Here is a 20,709-nt window from a genome sequence, read left to right as displayed (position 1 = left end):
AAAGAAGCTGTCAGCCAATAGGGATTCAGTTTGGAAAGCATTCTGCAGTCAATCAAGCCCATACTAAATATGAGCATTAGAAATTCATAAATAATAAAACCCTTCAGATTTTCTACCTCTGTGAGAATTTCAATGGACTTTGACAGTTTTCATTAAGTCAATAAACCAGGTGCCAGAATGGAAAAGCGCTTTTATTTGATGAAGTGCTTGCTGTGATCATGAAAAGTGGCTTACATTGAGCTTACTGTTCCAATTGTTCAGAATTAATAAATTCATATCTTGGCAAACATCAGCATACAGTTGCTGTTTGGATAGGTACCACACAAACACATACAGTTCAACTTTTAATCAAGAGAAAAGGATCAACAGGAGTCACACTACATAGCAGAAATAATACAGAGGGTAGGTATAGAAAATTATTTGGAGACAAATACACATTTTTCTTTACAGTGGATTATATGTACATATTTATCTTTTAAGCAAAATTAAGCCTTTTCGAGAAAGCGTATACCAGTGAAATATGATCTGCCCTTTATTCTCAAAAGTTAATGTCTGCATATGTTTTATACAAAATAGATTTTCAAACAATATTTGGGTAGTGCAATTTTTTTTTTAATTCAAGCTGGTTGATTACTTTCACAAACAGTTTGTGTGTGAAATAGACTGACTTCTATTCACAGTATAACACAATTTGACCAAAGTCATTATTTTTATAGTTTTAAAAAAATTAATTCTTTAATAAGAACTGTACATCTCTCTCCTATGAGCTACTTTGTTGTCATTGACACGTTGAATTTGTCTGTACTTGCTTTGGTCACCTTGCATTCAAACATTAATTAGGGTTTTTTTGTGCAGTCTGGGTCGACTGATTACTGACTAAGTATCACTTCCTGAACATCTGGCCTGCAGAGATAAAGTTAAATGAGAATCTCCCATATGCAAATAGCTTATATCAGAAAAAAGGAAGAAACTACATCTTGTTATATAATGGAGATAGATTATCTGTGAATTCTATTGCATATTCCGATTTCTGCCTCAAACATGTTCAAGAAAGCAAGCAGGAATACACTTTTGAACAAGAAGAGGCATGTGTGATGTGTGCACCTGTGTGTGTGTGTGTGTGTATATATATATATATATATACACACACACACACGTATACACATACAGTGTTGTGTGTGTGTGTGTGTGTGTGTGTGTGTGTGTGTGTGTGTGTGTGTGTGTGTGTGTGTGTGTGTGTGTGTATGAGCAGCAGCAGCGGTTTCGATACACTGAATGTGAAAGTAACCCTGGAGTAACCCCGATTCATTCAATGAAAATACGTTTTCAACTAGATTTTATAAACCTTAGAAGCAAAAATAACCTTTTTTTCTGAGCCTGGGTGTGAGTGACAAGGGTGGCAGCAAATTCCTGACACTTTCCTAATCTTTCAAGTGAACTTTCCCTGACAGAACTCCACCTCAGTTCATGAACCCAAACTGAATGTTTTTGGTTTTCAAAAATCAGGACATAAATGATGCAACACAGATGACCACAAACTGTGTGAACCAGACATTAAACCTGAGCGTGTAAACTGTTTGAAAAAATATGAGCGCTTATATAAGTATTGTTGGGTTAGTTCAGCAAGATAATTTGACATTTTTCAACTTTAAATGCACCAGTGAGCTCTCTGTAGTTGCTCACTTGACACATGTATCCAATTATTTCTCACAGATGCCGATGCCTTTAAACCGTCAACATTTCTTTTAAACTAAATAAATTCCTTTTTTAAGGTTCACATTCATGTCAAAACCTGGATAACACAAACATGTCAGGGATATTAAACTAAGCAGACAACCTCAGCTGATGAAAATTTTGCAACACATTTCAAAAGCGCACACCACACACAAAACTAGGGATACTGAGACATTATTCCGTGTGATCTTGCAACATATCTGTGAATGTCTTGCGTTTCAAACAAAGCTGATTTATGAATCATTTATAATGACATTAACCCAGTGGACTGGAACTCAGATAATTATAGATTTTTTCCTTTGCCCTTCAGACTAATTTATAATCTTTGATGCTGAGAGTCATTTCATTTTCTCTTCCAAATACTGACCAACATTCAGCATCAATGAAAACAGACAAAACAGAAGTTTGGCACTGAAACAGCTCCCAGAGAATAAAAGGATCTATTTTGTCTGCCTCCCCAGCTAGTGATGCTACACTTTTACTGAGACTTGACTCTGTGAGGTGACTTATGCTTTCAAGTGCTTTCAAACATTGGGGCATGACTACATAACAGACAGACAAACATGCAAATGTACTAAAGACACAAACATTAAGACAAAGTGCCTAAACAATGTTAAAGAAGCAGGGTTCCAAAGTCATCTGCAACTGTGGAAAGTTTGTATCCTGGTCCAAAGTGCTGTCTACACAAGCCTACATGATAGAAACTGGAATAATTGCACATTTTGGTTGGTACGCATTTTCGATGTTAACAAACATCCATGCAGAGCGTAGCTACAGTCAAAGTGGGTTGACGGCTTACGCTTTACACTGCAAAAAGGCATATTTAACAAAATGTTAAAATATTCCTCCAACAAATATAACAAAGCAATAATGCAAAGATTTTAAATATTGACTGAATATTGTGGATATACTGTTGTGGATGGGTTATCAGTGACAAAATCATGTCTGCATTTCTGTCAGTTTTACAGAGCTGAACTTAATAAATGAAGGACTATTCTTGTCCAGTTAGTTTGAGCTACTGCAGAACAATAGATAATAGATTAATAGAAGACGAAATAAAACAAACAAAATAAAATCTGCCCTCTCATTTCTGATTGGTAGACGCACATATCTAATCACATCTCACTGTAACATAGGTCAGGCAGGAGTGGAGGCTAAAATTAACTATTTCCTAATTTTTAAAAAACTTTACCAACTTTCATCAAACATCATACAGAAATGATTGATGCAACAAAACAGTCTTTTTTCAGTCTTTTAAAGCCTTTAACAAGGTACAAAGCATCTGAATCACACTGGGGTTGTGTGTCCAGGAGACTGTGTGAAAAGAACCAGACTTTGAATATTCCCGCTTAAACGCAAGGGATTATTTCTACACACAAACAGATGGACCGAGCTGCCACTTCAAAAGATAAACACAGCCATTGAACATACAAGAAAGACTTCCAACTGCATGTTATATAAAAAAGTACAATCAGTATATAATAAAGTTAGATCATAATGGGTTACTGAGGAGCACACCTTGCACAGGTAGGAAGAAAATGGCTATGATGATATCTGAAGCAAAAAAGGCACATTTTTTTCCCTTTTATAATTGATGTGTGTAAACCTGGAAGAGGTTGGCTTGTGGGAGAAATCACCCTTTGAATGACTTAACATTAAATCACTTAACATTCCAACAGAATTGTTTCTTTATCCAAAGTGTCAATTAAAGCAACGATATATGCATTTTAAATGACTTGAACAGTTATTTTTCCCATATGACTGACATTTTGTTACAATCTCCTATAAAAGATAAAAGAGGAACTTACAGTCTAAAAGCCTACCTAAGAGAATGTTATCAATTATACTTTGTCACCTTCCAGGCAACAACAAAAAGAACAACAATCACCTGGAAAATGGTATAAACAGTTACAATTTGAAAATGTAGAAAATACTATCAGAATCTGTACATAGATATTTGTTTTATCTTAGATATCGTTTTGTGTTTGAAGGTACTAAGAAACCTGAGATGACATGAATTGCTTATGTGATTCATTTCTCTTTGTGATTATCTTACAAACAATTTCCTATTCTTTGTTACAAACTAAATCTTAGACCACTCAACAAACAAATCCTCTGTGCTTACTGTCTGGTTTCCACACAGACACCTCCAGTCTCTCACCCTCCAGACCTGTAAGCCACTACACAAAGTTGCATAGTCGCTTTCAAAATACTCGACCCTCGTTGCAGATGCTCAGTGCTTCCGTCGTCGCTCGTGGGGAGGGGTGGGTGATCAGGGGACATGGTGGGGTTTTAAGGCATTGTGTCTGTTATGGGTCACAGTCATCTCTGATGAAAGAGAAGAGGTTTGACGCTGCCAGCCTTAAATTTTGGTAACTGGTTGCTGATGATCTCGGCCAACATCTCTGGGAACTCCACGCTTAAGGACTTATTCACAAAGGTATAGAAGCAGAAGCTGAGCAGTCCACCGACCATCTGCAGGTACACAAAGAATTAAGTATATGTGATTGAGCAACACAAAAACATACCGATTAGAGGTCAAAAATAGCCTAATTTATTTATTTATAGTTTAGGACTTAAAATTGTTTGTACAGAAGTTATTTACAAAGCTGTTAGGATGTATAACTCTCTTTCAAAAAATGTTGGGACAATGCTAAATGGCAAATATAAACAGAATCTAATCATTTACATGCAAACATATGTAAGTATGTAAAAGTTGTACAAATTGTGTGCTTAGCTTTACATGCTTTCGAGTTGTTTTGGGTCCTTAAATACATGATAGTTATCTTGTAATCAGTGGGTGTTGGAATGAGGCAGAGAGGGAAGTGGTGGGGTCATGTGATGTGCTAGGGCATTGTGGAGTTTAAAAAAAATGACCTGCACATAGCATGCCAACATGGGGCCCTCATATTGGCTACACATAAGTAATTGCGGGGTGCACAGAGTCTTGCAACACCTTGCGCAGCGAGCACAAATCTAGCTTCAAGAAGATTGTTAAGCAAAGCAGATTTCAACAACTTGGGAGAGCTTCAAAAGTTGTGGAGCAACGCTAAAGCCCCCACACAGAGACATCTTAGGGAAATGGGCTAAAACTGCTGAATTCCTAGAATGAAGCCACTGCTGAACCAGAGACAAGTTTAGAAGCATCTTATCTGGGCTAAGAAAAAACACCTGGGTTTCATCAGAGGAATGACTTCTTCAATATTTATCACTAATTGTTTTTGTATGGGCCTATATCAGCATCATTATGTAAGGTTTTCCATTGACCCTAGACATTCCTGTTAACGTTTAAAAATAATAATAACATAAATTTAGAACCATAAAAAAGACTTTTCTACAGGATAATAGATAAAAACAGTTATTATACACAAATAACACAAAACAATGGGATGAATAAAGTAAGTATGTATGTACTTACTTAATTATAGGCAGTATATTAAGCTCATGTGGCATAGCAATCTTTACCTTTACTGACATTTTAATAAGTTCAGGTTAAATTTATTTAAAATAAAAACATATCCATCCTATAATCCGTCATCATCAGTTAGCAGTTAGCATAAATAGACCATCACTCTGCTACAATGGTTTGACTGTGGTCAGTTACTTCAGGAGTAAAAACAGTACATATGATGCAAAAACAAAGTTAGTTAGAGCATTAGTGCTTATCCTACACCCAAACTTACATTTAGCTGGTGCAATAACCTAAATATACAAAAATCTTAATATTATTATTAATATTATCTACATTCTAAAAGTGTGATAGACTGAAAACATTGAGGAAGTTCTCTGTACCTCATGCATGGAGTCAAGCAGTTTGGTGAGCTGATAAAAACGCTGCCAGTTCTGGCTGGAGTTCTCCTCGCGTTTCACGATGGCTTTGCCCAGCTCCTTGATGTATGACATCCGAATCTCATCAAACACCACCTGGTTCTTCAGGCCATCCTTTGGCACTGCAGCAGAGGGGAAACTCAAGGTCAACATTTGGGGCAGAGTTAAGAATGTTTTATACTGTTCCAGTACTACATATTTCATGCTTCAGTGTGCAAAGATGGCAAAGGTAGGACATACTGTAGTTTACATTTTAAATTGTAGTGGAACGACTTTACTCTCAACTACTCTCAACGAATCCTCAGCACATGCCCTCCATGGGATACTGAACATCGCAAAGTAATTAAGAGGATACGTACCACACATTGGTGCATCCTAAAGAGGTCAGTTAATTACTGGCAATTATGGTTGTAAATATAATTTTCAAGGTCTTTGGTTACATCTTTATTCTTCTGTACTGTATTACTTGATTTGTTGTGTATTTTGGGCAATGAGCGGGATTTCTGGTTGGTTTCTAACTGTACTACCTTTGGTAACAAACAAAAGTAGTAGACAGGCCTGCAAAGACTTAGCAATTCTTATTTATGAAACCTGCATGCCCTGTGCATCTGTGCACAGTACCACATGTAAGTAATGGGCTTTGCAAAAACTGTACTGACCACAGCATCACATTTAGTACGTGATAGTGTTAGTTGTGTGATGTGAGGTAAAAAGTCTGACCTGTGCTGAGCAGCAGCAGGACCTTCATGCACAAATACTCATCATGGGAAACCTGCAGTCGGACAAACTCGCTGGAAATCTTCAGCATCTGCTCACACTGGTCTGCCATATAAGGCAGCTTCATCCGGTCTCTGAAATTAGATGGTAATGGTAAGACAACAAAACTCGTAAACTCGTTTCTCCTTAAATTGGAGCTAACTTATTGTTCTGTTTTTGCTGTCTCAGTCAAAGAAGTAAAACAGATCCCTGTAATCTCTGATACATTAATTATCTGCTTGCGACTAACAATTTGTGGATCCTATTTTAAAATCATTCCTCCAGAAAAAAAATTCAGCCTATTAGTTTTTTATTTACACATTTAGAAATGCTGATTTGAGATGATTTAGTATCTGCTCTGTGATTCAAAAAAACAGTGTCAAAATTAAGTTGAACAAACGAAAATGCTCTTGCAATTTAAGCTTTCATGTTGCCTTTTCTCCTCTAAATAAAATGCAAAATTAAATTCAGTAAAAATTTACACAGCACAACAACAGAGAAAGGTTCTTGACCTTTATTTAGGAAAACCCTGAAAATAAAATTGGGAACAGAGCTTCATCAAAATGGGGAAAAAAACTGTAAAAAAGCTGTCACAAACAAAATGCAGATATAACGATTTCACAAAAAACAAGTTTTGTTGTGTTTGGCAGCTGACTGACAAGCAGCAAAAACAACCTCATCAGATTTTATTCATGATGATGGTAATTTTTAGCTTCTGATCATGAAAAGGGGAAGTAAGCTGAAGACGTATTGCAGCTGTAATGCACGGGAGCTGTGCTGACTGCTCGCTACAGTCACAGAGCTGTTTACAAACAGAGTCATCAAGTCTGAAGGATGAAATGCTGATCATTGATGACAGCTGACAGACACTGTTTGATTCTCAGGAGATACAGCACACAGCAGCTCTCTGGTGTGTGCTGTAAGCATAAACAAACAGATGTTTGTGTTGGCAGACTAAGGGGAAAAAAATAAAAAAATCATACACAGGGAAATATTACATCAGCGCTTAATTTATTTGAGATGAATCTGAAGAATCACCAACAACCCAAACAAACCAAACAAGAATTAAACCCAGACTAAAAGCGGTGGACACATACTCATTGATGACGAGGTCTGGTGCGAAGTAGAGCATGTTGCCATTGCACTGTTGGTAAGACCTCCAGCCCAGACTAAAAGACATGAGGAAGAGCCACGAGCACTGCAGCAGGGTCATCTGGTCATCCAGGTGCAGGTTCCTGAAACCTAAAGGGAAGGACACAGAAATAGCAGTCAACTATGTTACTTGTACAGTCCCAATGAGTAACCAAATGATACAATAAATTATTTATACACAAGTTTGAGCCGGTAATTCACTAAAATGTGCCTACATGTCACTTTTTCTCCAGATGGAATAGATGCATCACTGTTTTCCCAAACAGACTCCTGCTTTTAACTCACGTTTCAATTATTTATACTTCCAGTGTGTTGTGCCCTGTTAAAGTAAAATGTGACTGCACATACTGTGTGGGACAGTACATCTAAGTATCTAAGAAGTATATCTAAGACTTGTCTTTGTTCAGCCTAATTTTTTGTCTACGGCATGTCCAGAAAATCTTTTTGTCCAGTCTCCATTAAACTTCAAAAAGGTTTCCTGAAACTCAAACTGCACTGTTTCATTTTACTTCATCAAAATCCATTTATATTATTAATATGCAATATATTGCAATTAAATAATATCCTTTTCCCCTGATTGTACTATTACTGCACTTGATTATGATTGTTAATTTATCATTTACTCTATCATCATATCCTTATATTCACAGATGATCATTAATATAATCATTACTAATCTCCACTGCACAGCATATCACCTATATTTAATGTCCATCTTATTTTATTCATATTTAGCATCATTATTCTCATTGAAGGATGTGGCAGTTTTTGAATTTATGCTGATGTGGTTCTTTTTCAAAGCAATTTTGTTGACACAAGTACTTTGAATATTGAATATGCCAACATTTGTCTGCAGTGTGGACTGCTAACCTGGCAGAGCCTTGGCCCACTTGACGGCAGAGATGACCTGACGGCCGCCCAGCCTGTTGAGGGTGGTCATGAGGCGAGTGGAGGTGTCAGGCAGGGTGCCGTCATAGCCGGCAAAGATGGTGTCAGGCTCAATGGCCTTCAGCAGAGACAACATTGTGGGTACAAGTTGTGGCATGCACTTAGGTACAAGGGACTGAACTTCGGCTGGTGGAGGAGGAGCCACCTTGAGCAGGTTGCTCGACTGGTCACCTTTTAACCTGAACTTCTTGGTTTTCCGTGCTGCAGATGAAAAATCAGGTTCCAATATGCAGGAAAGTGATACAAAGTAAAAACATAAGCAATTAAACAAAGTCATGCATACACTATTTGGCATTATCTCTATGTTTAACATGTACCTTCCAGATTCATGCCTGCCATCAGACACTTGCGGAAGCGACAGGCTGGGCAGTTCTTCCTCCTGATTTTGTCTATTATGCAGTCGTTCCTCCCAGCGCACAGGTAATTATGCTGCCCTGTGGCACAGACAAGATTAAACTGTTTTTATCTTCATTGCTATAGTAAACACTCTAGGCAGAAAAATAATTTAGCTGTATCATAGCGGGCTCAAACCTAAAATCACTAAAACTTTGGCATTTGCATAAGCTTGTGTGACATGATGAATAAAGCACAGTAGATTGTGCAGCTTTATACCTTCCACTGCTCTCTTAAAGAAGACCTTGCAGCTGCCGCAGGTGAGAACGCCATAGTGGCAGCCGGAAGCCTCATCAGAGCACACCAGACAGATTTTATGAGTCCTGGTCTTTCCCTGTGCTGAAGTTGTAGTTATGCCTCCTTCTTGTCTGTTGGTTGAACTAGAGGACGACAAATCACAGAAATGTCATTGGCTGTAATGCAATGTAGATGTTGTAATATACTGTTGCCAAATAGGCTATAGATTATGAGAGTTGAGCTATAGTTCATATTTACTACTTTGCACTACAACATCAATTAAATAAATAACACCACACCTACATATCTTTCCATCAGACTCAATGTGTTGCTTCTGCTTGTTTTCTTTAACTTTTCTTTCAACTTTAAAATCACAAGAGACAAAAAGTTAAATTCACAGAGCCCGTTTGCGCCTTTAAATTATGTAAAGATCTGTGGCCGCATCCAAAATCCAGTGGTTGTTATAAGAGTGCTCTCCATCCTTTTATTCAGCCATAAATGTTTCCATACTCAGTCAACAAAGGTTAGAGATGTACTTTTTGAAAACTACCACTAGAGGATGCAAGGCTTTGCTGCAGCCATGCACCAGAGGTTCACACTCCCCTGTCTAACCTAGTGGCCACAGCAACAGTAACCAGTGCAAGACGTGTGACAACTGTCTGTCTGTCCATGTGTCCACATGACTGATGCCATGATGAAAACAAACAGTTGTATTTGATGCTACAAGCAGCTCTAAACTGTCAGTGCAGACTGAGATGTGCTAAGCGAATTGTTGTTATATAACAAAAGAATATTAGAATGAAAGCAGGCCCCAGCAGTATGACTATTTAACACTTTTTGATAATCAGTGCAGAATCATAATTAATGAAAATGTTATTAATCTAAAATTAATGAATACAGTACCATGTACACTATTACGTGGGCAGGAAAACTAAGAGTCATTATTTGTATGGATATATTACTACCCATAAAATAACTTTACCATGTACAATGTGTGTGTGAAATTTTCTGTTTTTTTATATTTAATCTCTACATGTTTACATGTGCATACATCTCTTGAAAATAAAACCAGAATCTTAAATAGTGCAAGGCAATATGTAACATTATAATGAGTTTTTTTTTCATGTCAGTCTATATAATTACCACATAATTGTTCTTGAAAGAAGCTGACAGTAACTGCTGACCTATAGGAGTCTGTCACTGTTGATGCTCTAACATCAGCCCTTATCTCCTTTATACTGGTGTTTGTGTTTGAGGGGATGTAATAAATAAATGTGTTCCCACCCCTCCTTCGTATAGATTTCTCAAACTATTTGCAAATTACAAATGTTTAATTTTCATCTGATTTTTTGCCAAACCATTCTGAAAAGACTAAAGACACAATTTAACTGCACACAAGCAAAAATATATTGCACTATAAAGAGGGATTTTTACTAGATGATAGTTCAATTTGGAAAGAAGTTATCCTTCTAGAATTATTGGAGATATCTTTGTAGTTGAAACACAAACAATTTAGGCTTTTTACGATCCTTAAACTCATCACTAAAGCTTTCAACCCTGTTTCACAAATGAACTACGAACAATGGCAGGAGAAATCAGCCTCACGCATGCAACACACCGGGAGATCACTCAAGAGAGAAGCATCCTAAGAAGCGTCATGATTTAAGTCGGAATACAACCTCATAGACAATTTGTCTGTGGAAAACAGTGTTTTGTTTACAGAACATCAGAGACATGAAATGAAAAAAAGGTTAGTTTCTATCTCTCAGGTGCTATTGTAATCAAGTGATAAAAACGTCATCATTTGCCTGTAGCGAGTAAAACAAACTAGAAATCACTAAGAGGCTTTGTTTGTCTGATGTACTTAAATACAGATGACCACTGTACATTTATAATATTTAATCAACAATCTATTTGAAACATAAACAAATCAGATGATAATAATCCAAGTGATAATTAAATTGAAAAAGATCAAAACATTAAGAGAGCGGTCAACAAAATATATAGTAATCCACTCACCCTCTATCTGCAGCTAGGTGTATAGGAAGCCAAATTAGCCCATTGTCCCTGCTTCCCATGATCAAAATTCTCAATGTAACAATAATAACAAAATGAGAGATAACACCAAATAGATTCTTACTTCCTAAGTGAGCAAATGAGCATCAGCCTGAGTGAACGGTCAGACACACAATTAATATATTCATATAAAGGCTGTTCTGCTCCCATGATGTAACCAGAATGCCATCTGTCTTATGCAGATTTATATGGGGTTTCCTGAACACACTGCCACTGAGAGCAGACACATACACACACTATATATATATATATATATATATATATATATATATATATATATATATATATATATATATATATATATATATATATTTTGTGTGTGTACATATATATATATATATATATATAGATATATATATAGAGATATATATATATAGAGATATATATATATAGATATATATATATATATATAGAGAGAGAGAGAGAGAGAGAGAGAGAGAGACACATATACTAGAGACACTATCTCTCTATCTAATAAATCTAATAAACAATCAAAAGAACTTAAAGCCCCAGAAGTGGCGGGTGTGGTGTCCAGAGGGTTGGATGGAGATGGCCAATCGTAATCACAATGATGTCAGAGGGTGTGGAAGAGTAACCACTTTGTCCTTCACTGGTCTGCTGGTGTGGTGTCAGCAGGACAGCTTAACTAAAAAGATTTAGATTACTGGCTTAAATCCAATTACTGTGGCCACTATATGTTCACAACAAAAAATATAAGGTGCTGTTACTGCTTTCCAGTGGGGACCTATTGGAGCATTGGGTTACTTCTTGCCAACCCTCGTGGGTTGGGATTCTGCGGGTTCTAATCGCACAGAACCTGCAGAAGACTGCGGGTTCAAAATCCACCCCACCAGGTGTGACCCCACTCAGCCACCTTGGTGTCGGTCCCAAGCCCGGATAAAAATGGGAGGGTTGCGGCAGAAAGGGCATGCGGCGTAAAAACTCATTGCAAATCAATGTGTGGAACACATTCCACTGTGGCAACCCCTGAAGGGACAAGCCAGAGCTGTTGTAACTGCTTTCCTGTATTTTTCACAACTTGGAATATGGAATCAGCTGATGACAACTCAACTAGGCAATTAAACAAACTATGTTTCTATTTTTATGTAAAAAAAAAAAAAAATAAATCAAAGCTGCACAGCAATGTGGGGAGAGTGAATTTCCTCTTTTCGAAGGCATCTGTGCTCACCATCGGCAGGAAGTTCTTGCATTCCCTCAGAGTTTACCATCGGTCAGAGCTCAGTCGCTGTGCAGAGACACCCTGACATGGGCCTTAACAACAATAGCAGTTTTGAGAAATTTAAGTGCTTGAGTCTGTAGTACTGCTATCAGTGAGCCTGGATGTTAACAAGGCGAGCCTCACAAAATTAAGGTTACGCTAGTGGCCTAGTGCCCTGTTTAACAATTCATAATCCCTTTTCAGCTGTCGGTGTAATGAGTATCTTGGAAGGCCCCTGCTCTTGTCATTTCAGACACACTGCCCTTATATCATTGATCAGCCATTTCCTTAAATGTTAGATAATTTTTTGTTTGTGCATTTATTCCACCTAATATTTGGCATCAACCTACTGTACTTGACCTACTTTAGATCCAACACTGCACATGAGAAAAAAAACCCTAGAGAAAATTACAATAATTTTGCTAAACAGGATGTCTCCATCTCATGCGGTGAGGTCAAGCCCCTAAATATAACTAAAAATGACAAAGTAAGGATCTGCTGCACAGAATTCTGGCTGGCTGCATGCCTAAAGTCTGTTAACAATGATCACCGATACTGACATAGATCAACACTGCACAAATGTCAAGTGTGAAAAGGAGAGAAGGGGCAGAGGAAAGTGCTACTTCTGTGGGGTAAGAACCCACAAAATATAAAGGAGAAGGAGAGGTCTGCATGCTTTCAATCATTCTCATATGCAAAACAACACAACAGACCAAGCTTGCCAATATAAACAGATTGTGTATCTTTATATGTGCTTGACATTAATGTAACATCCTCACTAAACGTTAGCCATGCTGTCACAACAAACTAATACAGGAGATTTGTTTTTTCTTGGCCATTTTACTTTTTACTGTTTTCCGTTCGTCATACAAGCCCTTAAGACAGATACTGTCAAAAGTAAAACGGTGGTTAATATTCCAGTCTCCCCATCTGCAAGGAGCTAATGTGTCCTCCTTGCTGTACTAACAAAGCTTTTTATAGCCCCAAGCAGAAACTCCTGCCTGTCCTTAAATGTTGGGAGAAAGAAACTAAACCTAACACATGTCTGAGTACAAGAAAAATAAACGAAAAGGATTCAACTTTCCATATTAGTTTCCATAATAGGAGCCATTACTGACCACGTTTATGTGGGAGGTGGCTTCTTGGCCTGTAAAATAAATTGGAGGCTGGCTTTTACTACTGTGCGCATAACTGTAATACCTTTAGTCAGATACCACCGGATACGGGAGGAATCCACTCCCAGAGTTCAAATTTGCCTCTGTACAAAAAAAAATAAAGGAGGTCACATACAACACACAGACTTCGCTAGATCCTTTATGGGGAATTTCTGCAAGGCTATTCTGTGTCAAGAACAAACAATCAACCAAAGGAAAACAACAGAAAAAAAACTTAAAACAGAAAAAGTTCCACTATGGTTACAAGGGAATGCGGTAATAACATGAATGGCATTTGATCCGGTACCAGCTGTTGGGAGGAAAGAGTGAAAGTGGGTCAGGAGAGTGAGAGCCTCACGCTTTGTGGTCCACCTGACTGCCATGTCGCTCAGGACACACCCACATGCATACATATGTTCACACCTACACAACCTCGTGAAGTACACAATGCTATCAGACATGCACATCACACACAGGCAAAATAGAAAAAAGGTAATTCACAGCTGCTAAAAATTCTGCTGACAGTCAAGGTCTCTGCCCTAGGCTGCAGGAAGCAAAAGCATGCAAGGGAGGGAGTGACACAGAGAGAGAAAGAGAGAGAGAGAAAAAAAGTAAGAGAGAGAGAGAGAGAGAGAGAGAGAGAGAGAGGAGAAGAAAAAATAGAAAAAGAACACGCAAGAGAAAGACAAACGATGTGCCAGAGCAAGAGTGACTCTGACCAAATATTACTTTAGGAGCTGAGACTATGGCGTACACTAATTATAAACTTTATATAAATATATACAGCTATATATAAATCAACTATTACTCATGTATCAAACCACAGAGAATACCACAGCTAATACGTCTAACAGCTGTGAAAGACACGATTTTTGCTTTACTAACACCAGCTGAATCTATAGTTCGGTTTCAGTTGTAGCCCTAAAAATCAAGGCACGTCACTATAAACTCTGCATTGATTTTATTTTAAGTCTGTATATTCTAGGCAGACTAAATATTATTCAGATGAATTCCTAGCTTGACCATTAAGTTCAGCTCAATCGGACACATACACACATAGTAGAGACAAGTTGTTTGCTTGTTCCATACAGTAAATAATTGTGTTCCAAAGAAAGTGCTTTCTACATCTGAAGTCTGTTGGTTTGTATTTGATGCAGGATTCAAGAAAACACACACAGAAAGAGATTTTTGTGACATAGAAGAAAGTGAACTCATGTGACGCAGCACAGTGATGGTTAAGAGTCTATTATCTTCTGTTTTATTCCACAGTGAGTCATAGCCAGCTTCCAAAGCTGACTCAACATTCCCACATGTGAAATTCTCTGGAGTTTTACCACCTTGGTGAAGACACTGTCAGACTTGCTCCTTTAACTTGCCCAGACACTGCTTCATTCAGCCTGTCTCTGCCTGCAAAAAAGGTTCTGGGCCAGCAAGTCATAGTTATTGCAGAGCTGTGTCTAATAAGAAGTGAATTGTGTTATGAATTATTACATCTGTTATATACAAAAACAAAAAACTACAGGCTGAAGCTACAAAACACAGCTTTGTTTATATGTGAGAACAGCTCTTTTGAACAAGTCAGTTTAATTATTCTTGCAGAGAACCATTCAAGTCAAAAGGCTCATTGACATTCTAGTAACCTACAGCATGCATTTAAAGATCATATGGTGGAAAACATATTATTATTAAGAGCTCTAGTGAATTCAGTAGGCCAGAAGCCCAAGTCAGGAGCAGGATATATGGCTTAAGTTATACCTGTTATAAGAGCTGACCCACAAACTTAACTCTACACTATGAGCCAGGCAAAGGAGGAAATGCCACGCTAAAAAGAAAAGTTATATAAGACAACTGAAAAAGCCTTTCGAGTGAGACGCCTTCAAGAACTTCAAGCCCAGCTGCTACCAAATAACACTTGTGGGAATTACCTATTTGTGCCTTCCAAAGAAGGTGTGAGATTATCTACCAGAGAAATTATGTTACTGCATTTTCCTCTATTCAGCGCTGCTATTTCTTTTTAGAACAAGTCAAAGTTAATCAGGTCATGCCACATCAAAACCAGTCATCATATGATGAGGGTGTGCATGTCCCAAAATAGGAACAAAGCAGAGCATTTCTTAAGGTGAAGCATTCTTCACCGTGTGAGAACCGGTTGTTGAGTCAGACTTTATAACTATGGTGTGGTAAATAAACTGAAGTGGGAGACAAGTGTTTTGTTAAGCGTACCTGCTGAGAAAATCAAAAAAACTTCACAGCAAATCCATATCGTGCAAGGTCCTCCCAGCTCGAGCAGGAAGCAGAAGCAGCACCATTGCGTGAGAAGCTGGAGGACACTGTGACCTGATGCCAACCAGCTGACAACTACAGAGCCACCGCAGCCAAGCGTTCAGTTGATTTCAAGCCACTAAATGTCACACGGATTGAGGCGGGTAGCCACGACAAATAACAAAACTCCCACTCACTAGAGAGTCTTAGAGAAACAGTCAGCTTACACACTGAAAAGCCAATACCCAAACAGCCACACACCACACAAAATTATCTGAGCTCACACAACACATTCACATAATCCTATGCCTAAACAAATACCCATAAACCTGCTTATTACACAAAGGCAGAGAGATTAAAGTTACATGTCAAATGAAGGTGAGGTGTATCTTGTGTCTCTCCCCATCTGCTCCTGTTAATCACACCTTAGAACCAATGTCATGTTGTCATGATACACTACTCACAAAAAGTTAGGGAAATTCGACTTTCAAGAGAAATGTATGGATCACAGACATGAGCTACATTGTGATTTTTGCAGTTAATCACCTTGTTAGAGAACAGTGAGTTATGCAATAAAACACTGAAACACTGAACAGTTGGACATGTGCATTCAAAAGTTTAGAGGAGGTAAAATTAAGTTCAAGTTCAAGTAAAGGTTATTGTGCATTTTAGGTGCATTCTGAAATTTAACCCGAAACTCAAATATCCCTAACTTTTTGTGAGCAGTGTAGTATCAACTCTCACACACAACAGAAACATAGCAACCAGCCATAGCATTAAAATCAGCTTTAATTGTAGAGTGCTTCTACCAAAACAGCTGACCAATCGAGGCATAAACTACAAGACATCCGAAGGTGCCCTCTGGTGTCTGGCACCAAGGTGTGAGCAGTGTCCAAGAAATTTCAAGGTGGATGTGTTTTTGGTGCCATCTCTGTTCTAGGTAAATGATGCACATATACCTGCATACAATATGCAGCCCTGTATGCAGGCTGCATTGCACAGCTGTTTATCGTAGCCTGCATTAAATTGAGCTATTCTGTGGGACTGGACCGGACAGGCTACACTTTTTACCCCACACACATCAGTGACACATGGCCCATGGCGTGTCACTGGTTCATCATGCCTTTCCTTGGACTGCTTCTGGTAGCCATTACAATATGGTCCATGTCAAAGTTACTCAGACTGTTAAGGTGTGGCTGAACAGCATATTTATACCTCTGCATGACAATGTGTGAGCTGATGACATACTGTATGTACTGTGAATAAAACAGGTGTGAAAGTAAGAGAGACACATGCAGAAAAGCACCCAAGATGTGATTCTGTCACACTACTGATGAAGAATTTCTGTTAAGATGCATAATGAATGTGCCCCCAAAATAGATTCATAGCTGAATCCAACTATAATAATATAATATACAACTATGCTCGGCAGCAAAATCCTAGCTTTACAAAAGGTACCTTGTGGGGCAGAGTGGCATACAAATACTGTGACACAAAAGACTGAATGGAGACAACTAAAATCCATGCATAAATAGGGATTCAACAAAATAAATCAAATATGTCAGTAGAACAAGAAGGCATTTTTCCATGTCAGAAGAACTTCCTTTCCACTCTGAGAAGACTACAATTCATTCAACCCCATTGTGGAATGAACTGCTCCTTGGAGACAAATCTGCTCCAAGCAAGGATAGAGCACATCTCAGATTTTTTTTTGGCACAGCTGGAAGATCGAAGAGTTGCCCAAAATGTCCTTATTAACCAATATTGTGTAGGTACTACCACTACAGACTGAGCAGAACAAACATACTGTTGACCTGATAAATAAATGAGCAAGCAACTTGGATGTAGCAGTAAGAAAAATACTGGTGCTTGGGTTTGTCCAGTATGAGAAAAAAAAATGTGTTACATGGACATCTTACTTGTCTTATTAGGAATTGTTAGCAGTCTTACTGGATTTTGACTTTCAAGACAGTATATTCTCAAAATTATTTTGCAACCAATTTTCTACGTCCAAGATTTAGACTTGTTTGCTTTTTAGCTTGTTACATGTAATTCTACTAACAATACTGATTGCATTTGTTTATGTCCAATTTAATGCAAAGAAAATCTATAGTATAAGAATAATTAGGAGACCTAACAATCCTTGCTGATAGTTAAAATATCTAACATTTACAGCAATAACTGGCAAGTTTGACTATTGACTCTATTTACTAAATTAATAATTTGAGATGCCATTATAGTTGATACTTAGGAGACACCATAGTCTGTTGGATTTAACTTCTGCAGCAGCGGAAAAACTACTCTGACCTATTATTTTAGTAAAAGCAGAAATGAATTAATGTCACAACATGATCATGATGGCAACAAAAAAAGCCAGCAGATCACCAAAGTCAAACATTTCATGGCAATGTATAGATATAGACTATGCAGCCTATATACTACATAGTACTATTACAGCCTAAATAATGTTTTCATTTCTATATAGAGTCTGCAGGCTTATCTCCTTCTGATCTTTTTTTTTTTTTATGCCATCCCTGATGCAACCCTCCCTAATTTCATTCAATGTTGTGGTGCAAAGGTGATAGAATGGCAAGGACAACAAGTGAAATGGGGGGAAACCCCAGCTAGCTCAATTTCTTACCTGGCAAAGGTGGTAGGGTAAGAGGAGGAGCTTGTGAAAGCCTCACTGGCCCTTTGCATTGCCGAGTTGTCCCCAACAACTTGGCCCCTGTTCCATGCCCCACCAATCGCTGTAACTGGGAGAAATAGGCTGGATACTGGCTTTTGATCCTTAAGATGCTGAGCATCACTGCTGCTGGGGTTGACCCCAAAGTGGTATGTCTGCCCTCCTGAAGTGCTGACCCCACAGATGGAAATAGGGTTAGAACTCTGCATGTCTGCCGAGGAAGTGCTGCTCATTTGGCAATAACTATGGCCTGCAGATGTTTTCTCTTGTTTGATCACACCTGGGGTGCAGAGCTGAATGAAACCAGGATCTTTTTCTTTCTTGAGTAATGGAGACAAAGTGGTGGTCGGGGTAAGGGTGGAAGTGGTGGATATGCCAGAGCTAGACCGATCTGGACTTGTCATGTTGCTGCCATTGACAGCAACAGCGAATGCCCCACTGCCGTTACTGGTCTCAAACCTCTCAGAGGCAACGTCCCCAAGAAAAGAATCATCTGCCAGAGTGGATAGGAAGGCATCATCTCCTACATAAAAATCTGATGGGGAACCAGTGAGCTCAAAGTCTTGTATTAGGTCCAGCGTGTTTTCATTGACCAATTTTTGGCTCACATCTACATCTTTACCAACTTGATCAAAGTCATGATCGATGTCAATGGGATCCTGGTCTCCTTTATCCATTGAGAAATCCTCTGTTTTTGTGGGGAAGAAGTTGGGATCTGATCCCCCAATAAGAGAATCCATGGATGGCTGTGTAATGTCGCAAAAACTACCCTCAAAATTATCTGCCAAGTTTTGACGCCCAATGGTAGTAGATGTTTGTGTGTGAAATGACTGCTGCTGAGGCCTCTGATCTTTGGTCAGTCCCCTGGGCTCCGGGTCTTCTAACAAAGGACCAACTGTGGCAGTGATGGAGGTGGAGGTGAGTTCCTCTGGGAGGGGGCTGTCACTGAGGCCGTTAGGTACCTGTCTCGGCTGCATCAACGGGTTGGATGGAAGAATTACAGAGGTGGCGGAGGTAATGGACATGGCACGGCAAGGAGCAACTTTCAATAGACCTCCCACCTTAGAGCCTTCTGTGTAGACCAATTTGCTTAAGTGGTCATCTCTTCCATGTGTAATCTTCTTCACTCTGCGTTTATCCATCTTTATTTTATGTGGAAAGACAAAAAATTATAGCAGACAGGACTGGATTTAGTGCATAACAACCACATGGTAAGCACTAACAGAATAGTGACACATGTGCTGGTGCAGCCACAACTGCACGTGATGAAAACAATTAGCTAATTATCATTAAGTCTGAAAACAAATAGCTAATTATCATTAGGTCTACATACCCCCCCCCCCCCCCAGCATTAGCTAACGTTATGGCTATTAACAAAATGTTTAGGCTAACGCTGACAGGCGCGTCCACTTTCACATACCTACTTGTACTAGAGGTAAACACGCATAACATCGAGCCGAGCACAAACTACGCAGAGTAGTTAAGCTCAACAAAACCTAAAATCTGCTCACATTAGCTAGTTGCAAACTAGTGTTACGCTAGGTAATAGTTAGCATGTTGCTAAGAGTTAAAGTGGCTATGTGCTTCGATCGTACTTGAATGTCGTTGACAGCTGTATTAGCATACAAGCTAATATAGCCACTTATAACTGCGTATTTAACACATAACACATATGCTACGTAAGTGGGTCTGTTTTCAGCTCACACATACAGAAACTCGGACCTTAGTAAAAGGTCATATTTACCCTTGAAATGGCTGATTGTTGATGGGTGTCCACAGGTCGTCAGTCAACATTGTTTTGGTTGAAAGTGGCAGTCCACAACACTGACTCAATGTCTGTTAACGTTACACTTCATGCGCTGTAAACCGGCCACATATCTGGATATCTCTTCTGAAAATACGCAGCGTGGAGCCTGTTCATGACTTTTCGGTGTTCCAGTCTGATCTAGCTGTAGACAGCCATGAAAACTGCATTAAACTGGCTGACCTAGGGTGTCTCGGTGCTAGCCATTAGGAAAGGCGCTAACCTCCAGGAAAACATACAAAATGGAGAACTGAGCAAGCCAGCCCCATGGTTGACCTGTTTACAACATGCAGCGCCACCTGCGGGTCGTGCCAGGGACTGGAGCGCAAAGCTTTAGAAGTTTGGGGATTTGAAAATAAAAGAAGATAATGGATGAGGTATCTGCAATGCAATAGTTAAGCCAGGGAAGCATTTATTTATTTTATTTCGAAATCCACTCTTTAGCTATAAGCAGTAGAGG

The 20,709-nt window shown here is 38.7% G+C and overlaps 1 protein-coding gene across 1 annotated transcript; it reads right to left on the bottom strand.

The window, feature by feature from the left end:
* Positions 1–173: 173 nt before the first annotated feature.
* On the bottom strand, positions 174–20,499 carry nr3c1 (nuclear receptor subfamily 3, group C, member 1 (glucocorticoid receptor)). The gene is made up of 9 exons (XM_067518034.1): positions 20,190–20,499; positions 18,401–19,587; positions 9,031–9,191; positions 8,736–8,852; positions 8,341–8,619; positions 7,416–7,560; positions 6,283–6,413; positions 5,527–5,684; positions 174–4,209 (listed from the first exon to the last, which is right to left on the bottom strand). The coding sequence occupies exons 2-9, from the start codon at positions 19,585–19,587 to the stop codon at positions 4,057–4,059; spliced, it is 2,331 nt and encodes a 776-aa protein (XP_067374135.1). The 5' UTR covers positions 20,190–20,499; the 3' UTR covers positions 174–4,056.
* Positions 20,500–20,709: the final 210 nt, after the last annotated feature.

This window comes from Channa argus, chromosome 10, assembly GCF_033026475.1.
Source record: "Channa argus isolate prfri chromosome 10, Channa argus male v1.0, whole genome shotgun sequence".
Classification (NCBI taxonomy): Eukaryota; Metazoa; Chordata; class Actinopteri; order Anabantiformes; family Channidae; genus Channa; species Channa argus.
This window is presented reverse-complemented; position numbering and strand designations above follow the sequence as displayed.